Genomic DNA, 13,788 nt, shown 5'->3' on the forward strand with positions numbered 1-13,788 from the left:
AAGACTCATAAAGAGCTCACAAAATTAGAAAATTATCGCCTGTGGACCCCTTAAAAACTGATAAAAATACAAATTCCCAAAAAGCTTTCTTTTTTAAATTATTTATTTTTGGCTGTGCTGGGGCTTCATTGCTGCTGGGGCTTTTCTCAAGTTGAGGCGAGTGGGGGCTTCTCTCTAGTTGCGGTGCACAGACTTCTCATTGCGGTGACGTCTCTTGTTGCAGAGCACAGCTTCCAGAGTGGGCTTCAGTAGTTGCGGCATGCAGGCTCAGTAGTTGTATCTGCTGGGCTCTAGGGCACAGGTTCAGTAGTTGCGGCACGCAAGCTTAGTTGCTCCACAGCATGTGGAATCTTCCCAGACCAGGAATGAAGCCTGTGTATCCTGCATTGGCAGGTGGATTCTTTACCACTGAGCCACCAGTGTTAGTCACTCAGTCACGTCTGACTCTTTTCACAGTCACGTCTGACTCTTTTCGACCCCATGGACTGTAGACCGCCAGGCTCCTTTGTCCATGGGATTCTCCACGCAAGAATACTGGAGTGAGTTGCCATTCCCTTCCTAGGAACTGAACCAGGTCTCCTGCATTGCAGGCAGATTCTTTACCATCTGAGTCACCAGGGAAGCCCCCCCAAAGCTTTAATGGCTTAATAAACTAAGAACATCAGTCTCTACGACATGGTACATTAGCTGGCCATCTTTTTATAGCTGTCTGGGTGTGTTAATAATTACTAGAGTCATTTAAGAAGCCTGGGTTAACAACCTGTATTAGAAAGAAGTAATTTTCCCTCAGGATTTAAACTTAGCATAACATTTTTAAAAAATTCTATATTCATAGGTTATTGTCACCATATATATGAGTTCTTTAAAGAAGAAGCTTGTCCAAGAGTCTCTCTCTAGGATACATGACTGTTGCTATCCATCCAGCTGACCGCAACAGAGAAAACAGGTCCCACTTCACAGAGTACTGTCAGGTGTCACTGTGGTGTGTTCCTTACTACCTAAGCCCTAAAGCTGAAAACACCCTACAAGGAAGGAAGACCTGTCCTGAAGATGTGGCCAAAGTAGATGAAATGATAAGGACACATTTAGGATAGGATTTTTCAGACAGTGCTACATAAACCTGTTTTGTCCTGGAATTCCTTGGTCTCTTGAGTTCTGTGTCCTATTTTTCAAGTGGAGTTTGGTTTTAAGAGTTCTTATCATTTAAGAATGTTTAAATTTCAAGTTTGTCTCTTTTCATCATTTCTGATCCATGACCAAATTATGGTCTGAAGTATTTCAGATACAAAACAGAAACGGTAACCAAAAGGATGTGAGAAGTGAGAAGAAAATAGGGGCTGAACACATTCTTGATCAGGCTGTTTGGTAAAGATTTAATGCAATACAAAGATAAGGAACCTGGAAGGAGGAAGAGCATGTTTGGTTAGAAATTGAAATTCCATTTAATGCTGAATTTGAGGTACTTGTATACGTATTGATGGAGAGGTCAGTTTGGAATAGGGAGACAAAACCAAACCAGAGAAATAGAAGAAGACAAAGATGAAAGCAAAGCATGAGCAAAATAGAAAAACAAAGCCATAGAAGAGATCAGCACAACCAAAAGATGACTTTGAAGAGAGAAGTAAAAAGTTACAGACTTGGGCCAGTATAACCCAAGAAAAACAAATGGGGCACAAATAAATACCAGATATAAAAATAGGGAAATAACTACAAAAGCAGAAATGATTTTTAAAATTATTAGACTTCCATGAATAATATCATACCAAAATACAAATACTTGAAGACAGAAGAGAGAAAGGTCAGTTATTTATATTTTTGGTGTGATGTTATTCATGGAGGCATCTTTTAATTTTAAAATTCACCTCTGTTTCTGTAGCTATTTCTCCTTGTTAGAGGGAAAATATAGAGTACATCTCTGTAAACTTTAGAGTGGAAAAAATTTTTTAAATAAAAACTGCGAAAGATAGCTGAAAGGACTGATAAGTTGAACTAAGCTAAAATTAATATACTATTCATCACAACACACCATTAACAGAGTAAAAAGGCAACTCATAAAGTTGAAGAGATATTCACAATACATGTATCTGACAAAGGATTTATGTAGAATATATATTCAGAACTCCTACAAATTCATAAGAATGAAAGACAAACCCAACAGAACCCAAGAGAAAAATGACAAAAGACTTAAAAAATTTTCACAAAAGAGGACATCCAACATGGCCAAGAAACATATGAAAAGGTGCTCATCTTCCTTAGTCATCAGGAAACTGCAAATTAAAACCACAGTGACATACCACTACACACCCACCAGAATGGCTAAAATTAAAAAGATGGAAAATGCCAATGGTTGGTGAGGATGTGGAGCAACCAAAACCTGCTGATGGAAGTGTAAGTTGACACAAGCACTTTGGAAGTTGTTTTGTAGTATCTATTAAAGCTAAATGTACTCATATCCTGTGACCCAGCAATTCTACTCCTAGCAAATCTCCTACCAGAAATGTGCATATTTTACTAAAAAACATGTTCAGAATACTTGAAGAAGAGAAAAAATGTTTCACACTCCATGATTCCACATCTATAAAATAAAAACACAAGAGAAACGAATCTATTGTAATAGAAGCCAGGATAGAGATGCTGCTGTTGAATAGAACAGTGACTGGAAAGCAGGACTGAGTTTTCTCAGAGCGCTGGTACTACTGTGCTTCTTGATCTGGGTGCTGGTTTCACATGTGTATTCAGTAGGGCTGGAATAGGGTGGGGCAAGCAGGATACCTAGGGAGCAGTACTGAGGGAGGCACTCTCTCTTCCCTCCCGTCCCAGTCCTTGGGTTCGGTTTGTGAACACTTTTGAGCTGTATCATTATGATGTATGGGCTTCCCTGGTGGCACTACTGGCAAAGAATGTGTCTGCCAACGCAGGAGACTTAAAGAAATGCAGGTTCGATCCCCGGGTCGGGAAGATGCCCCGGAGGAGGGCATGGCAACCCACTCCAGTGTTTTTGCCTGGAGAGTCCCATGGACAGAGCAGCCTGGTGGGCTAGAGTCCATGGGGTTGCAAAGAGTCAGATATGACTGAGCATGCGTGCAAGATACATATTATGATGTATGTTGTTTTCTGTATGTGTATTATACTTGGATTTTAAAATATAAAAGGAGTCTGGTCTACCTTACCCCACGAATAAAAATTAACTCCAAGTGGAATAAAAATTTAACTGTAAAAAGGAAAACCTTAAACTTTTATAACAAAAGAAAGGAAAGTATCATAAATGACCTCAGATAAGGAAGGATTTCTTAAGAATATCCAAAAGCACATGTTAGAGGAAAAGTTTGACTACATTAAAATTAAAAACTTCTCTTTAGCAAAAACCATCTTAAAGAAAGTGAAGAGACAAGCCACAAACATAAAAAAAAAAATACTGTAACATAAATAATGGAAACAAGTTATTATTTAGGATATATTTTTTAAATCAATGAGGAATAAAATTAAAAACTTCTCTTTAGCAAAAAGCATCTTAAAGAAAGTGAAGAGACAAGCCACAAACCTAAAAAAAAAACAATACTGTAACATAAATAATGAAAACAAGTTATTATTTAGGATATATTTTTTAAATCAATGAGGAAAAGATAAATAACTCAATAGAAAAATGCATAAAAGACTTGAATAGTTACTTTATATACATAAAAAACCAGAACAGCCAATACACATGAAAAGATGCTTAAGCTCACTAATAACCAGGGAAATGCAAATCAAAATCAAATCATGCGGCATTACCATTCACATCCAGTGGTTAGGCAGAAACCATAAACATGGGTAATACTAAGTGTTGTCAAGGATGGTGAGCACCGCCCCCCCCCCACTGGTGCTGGAGCACAAACTGCTACAACTATTTTGGAAAGCAGTTGTTCACGACCTAATAAAGTTGAAAATGTGCAAGCCCCAGGACTCTTTGGAATAGTCCTCAGAGACACTCTTGCATATGGGTACAAGAAGGTGTATACATGAATGTTTATAACAATTACAAAGAGAAAGAATGTCTATCAAGGGTAGAATATTCTACAGCAGTGAAAAATGGATGCACTCTAACTTAGGGTTATCCATAACACTTCTACCCTGGTCATCAAGAACTTAATTATACTTCCAGTGAGTATGAATAAACAGAATATTTTAAAATGTTTAATATACTCTTTTAAAGAAAATCCCAAATTTCCTAAATTCATGGGTACCTTTTGTAAAAAGAAGTATATTATTGGGTTGGCCAGAAAGTTCGTTTGGGTTTTGCATAAGGGGCTATGGAAAAATGCAAACAAAATCTTTGGTCAACCCAACAGAAAGTCTATTTTTTTCCTCCTAGACATGGACAATTTCATTTAACAACATATATTTCTTCTTTTTTAGAATAAAGACTCGAGGTCAGGGGCTAGTTTTGCTTTCGTTTTTATACCCAGCACACTCCACTGGACAGTTACACTGTGATGAGCTGTGCGGGAGCTGAGACACGTCAGCGGGTTTAACCGAAGCAGGAGGGGGGCACTGTGGTTTTGCCTTACGTCACTGTTGCATTCCTCCTCCTCCTCATCGCAGTCGAGGCCCTGATGGGCTATCTCGGTCGTGTCGCTCTCCTGGAAGGGATTGTTCTCCAGATCAGACGCTCTGGCGGCTTCGGTTGTGACTTTTACTTTCATGCTATGAAAGCCAGTGGAGACCATTCCCACTTGCAGGTTTACAGGCTCCCCTTCAAACAGCAGGAAGTGTGAGTTTACTCCTTCTTTAAAACCAGGGGGCTGGTAATCATTTGGGGTCACTGCAAAATGGAAAGGGCAGAAAACCAAGTAAACTCTGAGTTTCAGGAGAACAACTCAGACCAGTCTTTCATGTGTAACAACAGTCCTCTCTCTCAAAGGCTTGCCAAAATCCTTCTGTTTATCCAAAATGCCACTTCAGCACTGAAGAGGGGACTTGACTAGAGGTCTCCACCTACCTGCATTGTAGTAGTGGAGTGTCATAGTCAGTATAACATCGTTAGGAAGGGGTCCAAGGTTCTGCATCAGTAGGTACAGTTTACGGATCAGCAGGACACTTGCTCTCTTAATATCTTCGCTGTTTGTCACACTTTCGAAGCTCGTGTTACTGCTGTTATCACATAAGAAAACAGCACACTTTTCAATCACATATAATATTGAAAATCTATTTCAAAAAGAACAAAAATTTTTACTGTATGAGCAGATAAATATAAACTAAACGCAGGACACTCTTGAAACTATTTTAGAATGTAAATTAAAGGAGTTATTGTACTTTTTGCAAAGGGGTTCTTAAGTAGCAAGTTCCCTTAAGGCATTTTAAATGTGACCTGATTTTTTTAAATTTGATTTATAAATGACCGCATAATTTAATACTGAGAACAATGGACTTGACATTTAATATTGGCTCTGTTGCTAACTAGCTGAATGACTCAGGTCAAGTCACTTAGACACACTAGGTCAGTTAGCTCCTTTGTGAGATAAGCTTACACATGTTTCTATACCTCTCCAAATTAAATCAGTCATCATCTCTGGCCTTTGTACCATCTGGGTATCTCTCAGAGGCATCCCCTTCTCACTCTTGCATGGATTATCACCATGACTGACTATTCTTCCTGTTTTCCTTCTTGTTCACACTGCAAAACATTCTCCACACCACTCCTAATATATATTCCTAATGGGAAAATCCACTCATGTCGCTCTCTTAAGTTTCTTATATTGTATCCATTACTTTTCAATGAAATTCGAGAACAGTGTGTGTACAATGGCCTTTCACCAGCCGCACCCTCACCTCCACCTTCATGTGTAACTGATTCCTTCTTACTCCTATGCATTTGTGTATGCTGTTCACTCTGCTTATACTGAGTTTTTCCCACTTGTCTTCCTGACATGCATGTGTCATCTCCTCAGGGAAGTCTTCTCCGGTCATCCCTATGCCTCACCCCTATGTATAACTATATGTCCCCTCTAGACTGAATGGCTGTGTTTTTCATCTCCACAGTACTAAGTTTGGTGCCCGACCCCAGTAAGTACTCAATAAACATTTGTTGTATTAATGAGTGAACAAACTAATTGGGCTAAATTACCTTCCACCTCTAAACATTTTTTATTTCTCTCCAAAAACTTTCCCCCGATTAGTCTCACATCTGAGTAGTTTCCAGGAAGGGCTGTGACTGCAATATATTTGTACAATGCCTTTCACGTAGTAAGTACGCAATACTGAAAAATAATCCTTAGTAACTGAACTACTAGAGGTAGTGTGAATTCATAAAACAAACATTATTAAGTAAACACATTTGCTCCTTTTTCAGTTTCGAACAACTTAAAGTTTTGTCTGCCAGGATCCAGCCAGTTTGAAATAAGTAACCAGAGGGAAGGGTATAACCATGAAGGCATGGGACCCCTTAGTAAACATTGTAGTCATGGAATCATTTCATGTAAAATCATATTCAAGACTTCCTTGTACTGTTTTTTAAAAGGAAAATCATCTTTAATATGTAAGAGGTGATAAGGTAATTTTGTATAAACAGTCACCTGAACAAAGGCCCAGCTTGGTCTAGTATGCATTACCTTCTCTTCCCCTGAGTAGCAGAACGATTTGGCCATTTCTGTTATACTGCTCACCTCTAGATATATGTGCCTTCACGACAAAAGAGATTAATCTGGTTGTCAGTGGTACTTAGATTTGAATTTTAGAGAGCAAAAGGCAGCTGTTCTATGTAAGAGAATATATATGAAAAGTTCTGAATACTCTGTGAAGTATTATACAGATATTAGCTAATGATGTTTAGTACCTTAATTCTTATTCCTAGAACTTACTTCCTCTTCACATCCTAGTGCTGTCTGGAAATTTTACAAGGGAGAGGATTATAAGGGTATGAATCTTGGAGAGAAATTGTAAAACTTGTAGTAAATGATGAGACAGAGCTCATCGTATGGAAAATTGAGAATGAGGCCACATTTCTCTTCAGAGTCATTCCTTTCAGAGAGACTCATGCCTCTGAGGTGGAACTCTCAACCACGCAGGACTTTTCTCCATCCTCCACCTGCCCCATTTCTATTCAATCTCATTAGGAATACTCAGCTCTATCTGAATCCAAAAGCTGGGAGGGGAATAGAACATTTCCATACGTACTGAAGACCTTCTGAAGCAACTGTCCTTGTCCTTGCTATTTAACCCATTAGTATATCTAAAACTTAAAATTTTAGACTTGATAGGAAAACGCAGTGCTTTCCAATTTTTTTTCATACAAGGATACAATATAGATGGTTATATTTGTATGACATACGGGGGTAAGCAGATGAGAATATTTGTGTCTATAGGTAAATAGAGCAGGGGCTTCACCTATCCCAGTCCCCATCTGGCTGTACTGAGGGTAGAAAGGATTGCTATTTGGCAAAGCAATTCAGAAGCTTCGGGTTAGTGGTTAGATAAAGCCTCATAGAGTTCTTCAATCAACACCTTGTGCACAACCCCATCAATATAATTTCTACTGCTATGCTACCCACCAGCCACCATAAAGATCACCACCATCACCACTGTGACCACTAGGTACCATTTACTGTGTGCTTCTTACCTGCCAGGGATGGGCAAAGCTCTACCTCTGCATTATAATTTAGCAATCACAGCAACCATATGAAGTAGATATTATTAATTCCACTGTGCGGATGAGAATGCTAACATCTGGGGAGGCTGAATATTCTGTCCAAAATTATATGACCAGAAATAGTCAGAGCTGGGGATCCACGCTAGATCTTTCTGCCTTAAGAATTAGGGCTCTCAACCACTAAACTTAACTTCCTTTAGACCTACTGTTATCACCTACAAGGAGAAGAGGAAAAGAAGCAAAGGAAGCCTCTTCTCCCACCACCTTCATCCATGGATTTCAGAAATTTAAACATTACATTCCCTTTTTATAATAGCAGGTTTCTTGTAAGATTATTGGGGAAGTTACAAGGAAGTATAAGGCCTATAACTGGCCTCAAGAGGCATATGTTTACCTCGATCCTATGTATTTCTTATGTTCATTAAACAATTAGATTCTACCTGTCAAAATCCATAGTGGCTCCTTCTTTTGTGTATTTGAATTTGAACTGGTATATCTCAGTCACTTTCTAGAAATATCAAAGGGAAGAAAGAAAGAAATCACTTTCAGAACATCTCTGATTTTCTTATCTAGTAACAGGCGTTACTTATCAGGTGTTACAGGTGTCTTCTTATCTAGTAACAGCATACACCTTCACTGTGTGCCTTCTACACCTCCTACATACCGGTTTGTTTCATAGCATGACATTATTCAGGAGTGATATCTCCAGATAAAAAGATAACAGTTTTTCTCCTCCGAGTCAAGAGTGAGTTAGATGGCATAGTCTATTGTTACTGCTTTATTTATTTTTTTATTGTTACTGCTTTAAAGCTGGAGAAACTAAAGCCCAGAGTCAAGTATCTGACCTGGCATTGGTCAGTAACAGTGGAACCAGCTAAGAAACCTATTCATTCATGGAACAGATATTTATTGAATGTCTACTCTGGGCCAAGCATTGGAGTCACTGTGGTGAACATGACAGAAAAAGTCCCTGTTTTTCCGGAGTATACAGCCTGGTGGGAGAAATGGCCAGTAAATAAGTAAACAAATAACATAATTTCAGGTAGTAATAAGTGCTGTGGACAATATGGAGCACAGCCTGTGAGGAGGACGGGGGGGAGGGAGAGGTGCTGATTGGGTTGGGAAGGGCCAAGGAAGCCCTCGCTAATGAGGTGATGTTTGAGCTGAGCCTCCTTGACAAGGGTCAGTCCTGCGCAGATGTGGGGGAAGGCGGGGCACCCCAGGCAGAAGAAACAGCAAGGTTAACGCTCTAAAGGAGGAAAGGAAGCCTCCTACAGGATTACAGAGGAGGCCAAGTGGCTGATGATGAGTGAGCAAAGGGGAGAGTGTAGGAGATGAGGTTGTAGAGGAAGTTGTGGTGCCTTGTAACTAAGAGGCTTGGACTTTATTCCAAGTAAACAGGAAGTGAATGGTGAGTGGTATTAAGCATGGGAGTGATTTGCATTTTTTAAAGATCACCTTAGCTATTTTAAGAGTTCAGAGAAGTGGGAACCATGAGAGTAATTAAGATGGAAGTAACTCAGGGAAGACCACAATGGCAGCAGGTAAACTAGAAAAAAATTCGAAAAAGAACCAGAGTCTGTGGTATCAGATCTTTTTTTTTTTACTTTCGTGATCTTGCACTAAAAACTAGAAACCACTGCTATCTGCTAGCTATAAATAGAGACAAACATAAATAAATAAGCTAGAAATAGAGAGGGACAGATTTCCTCATGAGAGATGTAGTCCATTTAAAATAAAATGATCGCCTAGCAGTTGAAGCTAACATTTGACCCAGATACACATACAGTTGACTCTTGAACAACACAGGTTTGAACCATGCAGGCCCACTTAAACATGGATTTTTTTCCCCAATAGTAAATGCTATAGCTGTATGTGATACGTGATTGTCGAATCCAGAGGATGCAGAACCAAGGATATAGAGGAACTGTGTACATGGAGGACCTACCATAAATTATACATGAACTTCCACTGCATGGGGTCAACACCCCAACCCCTCTGTTGTTAAAGAGTCAGCAGTAATCTATCCACAGAGTCGGAGAAGGTGCTGAAGACAGACAGGCAAAGGGTGTGAGTTTAAGTCAGAACACAAGACACACTCTTCCTTCATCGTTTCAGTGTTTTTTTCCTTGACAGTGTGGGCATGGGAATGTTAGATTGATGAGGAAAAAATCACAACGTTCTTGTTACCTGTGTTTATCTGAGATTTGGTGTCCCGTTAATCACAGTGAGCCGGTCCTGGGGATACTGGCTCATGCTGGTTACATTCTTAAAAGACTGGTTTGTAATGGAGTTAATTTTAAGAGAAAAAAATTTTCTAGCAAAACAATCTACGTGAGAAATCAAACCAAAATCTGAAGGCTGCTTTGTGAGTCCAACAGGAGAGATGTATGAGACTGGAGGCGCCTACAGCAACAGGCTTCCTCCAGACAGGCTAGATACACAACACCCTTCTTCGTGGATGAGGGTGTAGCTGCCCTGTCAGATAAACAATGCCTGTTCTTCCTGCCCGCCCATGTTTCCCAACCAGCTCTAGCTTTTTGATGTTCCAAAACATCTTTTATTTTAATTGTATCAAGAGTAGATCTTGTAGTGGTTGATAAAAAATTGACACTTTATTTGGTCTGTAGGGCGACTGATGAAAGAGTTGTGTTTGTAATTGTTTTACACTGTGTGTGTTGTGTCTGATTCTTTGCGACCCCAGGGACCGCAGCCCACCAGGCTCCTCTAGCTCCATGGAATTCTCCAGGCAAGAATACTGGAGTGGGCAGCCATTCCCTTCTCCAGGGGATCTTCCTGACCCAGGGATTGAACCCAGGTCTCCGGCATCGCAGGCAGACTCTTTATCATCTGAGCCACCAGGGAAGCCCATTTGTTTTACAGAAGATGCTCATCTTTAATAACTTCAATCTGTGTCTGATTGATCAAAGAAGGTGTATTTACAGCAGGCACTGGTCTCTTCTTAACACCTCATAAAACATTCTCCTGCTTTTCAGATTAATGTGTTGCCTAATAAAGATGAGCCGTTAAGCTGCTCACCAATGGTCTCTATTAATCATACTGGATGTATCCACATGGACCAGAGCAACGGCAACATATATAGCCTTTCATTCTCCCTCCATGTTCCAACCCACTGGCAAGACTTTTCAGGCCTGTCTCCAAAGCGCATCCCCAGGCCATCTGGTTCTCTTCACCCCGTCCAAGCCAAGACCAGCTCTTTCCATCTGATCTGCTTGCTTCCAAACTATTCCTCCTCCTCCAAATTCATTCTCTGTTCTATGGCCAAAAAAAGTTTGGAAAATGCAAATCAGACCTTGTTGCTCCTTTGTTAATGATTTCCCACTGCCCTCAGGATAAAATCCGGTTTACCTTGGTCCCCTGGCCTGACTCATCTGTGCCCTGCCGACCTCTCTGACCTTCTCTCTTGCCTCTTCCTTCCACCCCGCTCACTCAGCTCCAGGCCCAGGGCAGCCTCTCTGTCCATGAACATACAAGATGCCTTCCTGCCTTCAGGCCTTCACATAACTGCCCTCTGGGGTATGTTGTCTCCAGTTGATGATAGTAGTCATGATACTTGGGCACTTCCCTAAATGTTCTACATCTGTTCATTCTTACGTAGCCAAACTGGGAGCAGGCACTACACCATTACAGATGAAGCTAGTGAGCAGCACAGCGGGGTCTGACACTGGCACCCGCAGTGTTAGCTCCCGTACTGTTATGCCAGTCCCGTGCTGTTGCCTTTCACAGGCCTGCACAGGGCGGCGCTTCTGGCCACTCAGTCTCAGCTCAAACAGTGGCCCCTCAGGGAGACCTTCCAGGCACAGTCCTCCAATTTTTCTTCCTCCATTCCCACTGGGCACTCTCCAGCATACCACCTTCTTTTATTTTCATAGCTTTATGAGGTATCTGAAACTTGCTACCTTTTGTTTACTTGTTTATTGTTCATCCTCCTTCATAAGCCTAATGTAAGCTTCCAGACAGCAGGGACCTTGTCTATCCCATTAATTCCTATGTGTCAGACACATAAGCGGAACCTAATTAATACTTGCTGAATGAATAAATATTCAGCCAGAATAGAGTTCACATTCAATTGGATTTCACCTTCCAGAATTTTTTAAAAAGTCTCCAAAAGTATATTGTGGCTAGAAACAGGAACCATTTCTAGTTCAGTTCCTGAAATGATCTATTGAAAGTGGTGTTGACCACCTCGAGTAGTCACAAAGAAAACCAGATGTTGAGACGGTAAGATTTGTGGTGTTGTGTCAGTCGTGTCCGACTCTTTGCAACTCTATGGACTGCAGCACACCATGCTTTCCTATCCTTCACTATCTCCTGGAGTTTGCTCAGATTTATGTCCATTGAAGTGGTGATGCCATCCAACCATCTCATCCTCTGTCACCCCCTTCTCCTCCTGCCCTCAATCTTTCCCAGCATCAGGGTCTGTTCCAACAAGCCGGCTCTTCACATCAGGTGGCCAGAGTATTGGAGCTTCAGCTTCAGCATCAGTCCTTCTAATGAACATTCAGGGTTGATTTCCTTTAAGATTGACTGGTTGGATCTCCATGCAGTCCAAGGGACTCTCAAGAGTCTTCTCCAACACCACAATCTAAAGCATCAGTTCTTTGGTGCTCGATCTTCTTTATGGTCCAACTCTCACATCCATACATGACTACTGGAAAAACCATAGCTTTGACCATACGGACCTTTGTTGACAAAGTGATGTCTCTGCTTTTTATACTGTCTAGGTTTGTCAGAGTTTTTCTTCCAAGGAACAAGCATCTTTTATTCAAATATAGTAATTCTTTATGGGTCTATCCTGTGTTAGGTTACACATCCTATTAATACCCTCCACCCATCTGGAGCACGCATCTGCAGAAAAGCTGCACTGTCCCTCCCCACTGCTTTAGTTACTTTTGTCGGTTCATCTTTCTCGAGATGGAGCAACCAGAACAAAACCTCAGGTGCAGAAGCACCAGAGCTTTGTGCAATGCCCCAAACTTTGCTGGTCTCTGGACAGAATAAGCACACTTGTTTAAGCCAGAGGTTCTCAACCTGGTGTACCATAACAGTGTCTTCACAAGAGCACTGCAAATTTTAGTCCATGTGTATGTAACATGCTTTTTTGCTTCAGGTAAATATTAATGTTGTTATTGTTTGTACAATTTTGCTTAGGGGAGGCTATGCTTCTACCAATATGAGTTAAGAAACATGGTACCATATTAGGTAAGACTGTTTATGTGAGAATGTTGTTTTGAGAGTATATAAAAAAGTGAGATCAAAGAGGTAAATAGTTCTCTCAGTGACTTGACGCTAAAGAGCAATCATGAAACAGTGTAACCCATGGATACTCTCAGGCTATGAGCATTGCTGTGCCATAGTTATACCATAATTATTGCTGAGATGTGTGGAGTCTTTTCAAGTCTTTTAATACTCTTAAACATGCCACCAAATTCGCTAGTAATTAAAAGTGTTCCATGAACACATAGGTTAGGGATCATTGCTACAGGAAACAATATGTAAGAGTTCAGAATATTTTTTCTGAGTCATAAATGATGGCTCAGAGCCTATAATAAGCTGATTTTGCTTTCTAACTTTATTATATATATTGCCTACATCAAATTTCATTTAACAGTTTTCTTCCCACTCTGTAATATTTTTCCGTAGATAAGCCCAATTTCGTAAGCATCGTACTACCTCAAAAAGTTTCAAAAAATTTCAGACTAGGAGTTTCACATGCAGAAGAAAACATAGTAATTTATTGAATGAAGGAAATGACCAATTTATTAACAATTTATTGGAGATCTTACTTTGGGAAACTTCTCTTCAAATGTACTGGAAAAAAAACCCTGAAAACTAAACTAGAGATAGAGATAAAGAGAGGTAGCTTGGGCACTGAGGAATTGTCACCCACCTGTTACCCACCTGCATGCACCAGCTTTTTTCGGCCTTGCTCAAACAGCTATTTATAATCTTGCCAAGGAGTAGATAGTAAAGGCTAAAAAAATGCCCAGCTTGGTTGTGAAGGTCATCACTTAGGCTAAACTCAAAGGCTTAGGGAAAGCAAACTGAACGCAAGGAAAGGGGAAGAGGAAAGAAAGCTGGGAGGAAAGCAGAGGTCAGAACGAGAAGCAAGCAAGAAGGGCGTCTCCCTCCATCCCTGTGCC

The 13,788-nt window shown here is 40.4% G+C and overlaps 1 protein-coding gene across 1 annotated transcript in view; it reads right to left on the bottom strand.

The window, feature by feature from the left end:
- HORMAD2 (HORMA domain containing 2) overlaps positions 1 to 13,788 on the bottom strand; it is a 52,611-nt gene that overhangs the window by 26,290 nt on the left and 12,533 nt on the right. Inside the window, exons 7-9 of the mRNA XM_065904872.1 lie at positions 8,065 to 8,132; positions 4,979 to 5,130; positions 4,548 to 4,801 (exon numbers count right to left, since the gene is read on the bottom strand). Of these exons, the coding sequence (XP_065760944.1) occupies positions 4,548 to 4,801; positions 4,979 to 5,130; positions 8,065 to 8,132 (474 nt within the window). The remainder of the gene's footprint in view (positions 1 to 4,547; positions 4,802 to 4,978; positions 5,131 to 8,064; positions 8,133 to 13,788) is intronic.

The sequence above is a fragment of the Muntiacus reevesi genome, chromosome 13 (genome assembly GCF_963930625.1).
Source record: "Muntiacus reevesi chromosome 13, mMunRee1.1, whole genome shotgun sequence".
NCBI classification, from domain to species: domain Eukaryota; kingdom Metazoa; phylum Chordata; class Mammalia; order Artiodactyla; family Cervidae; genus Muntiacus; species Muntiacus reevesi.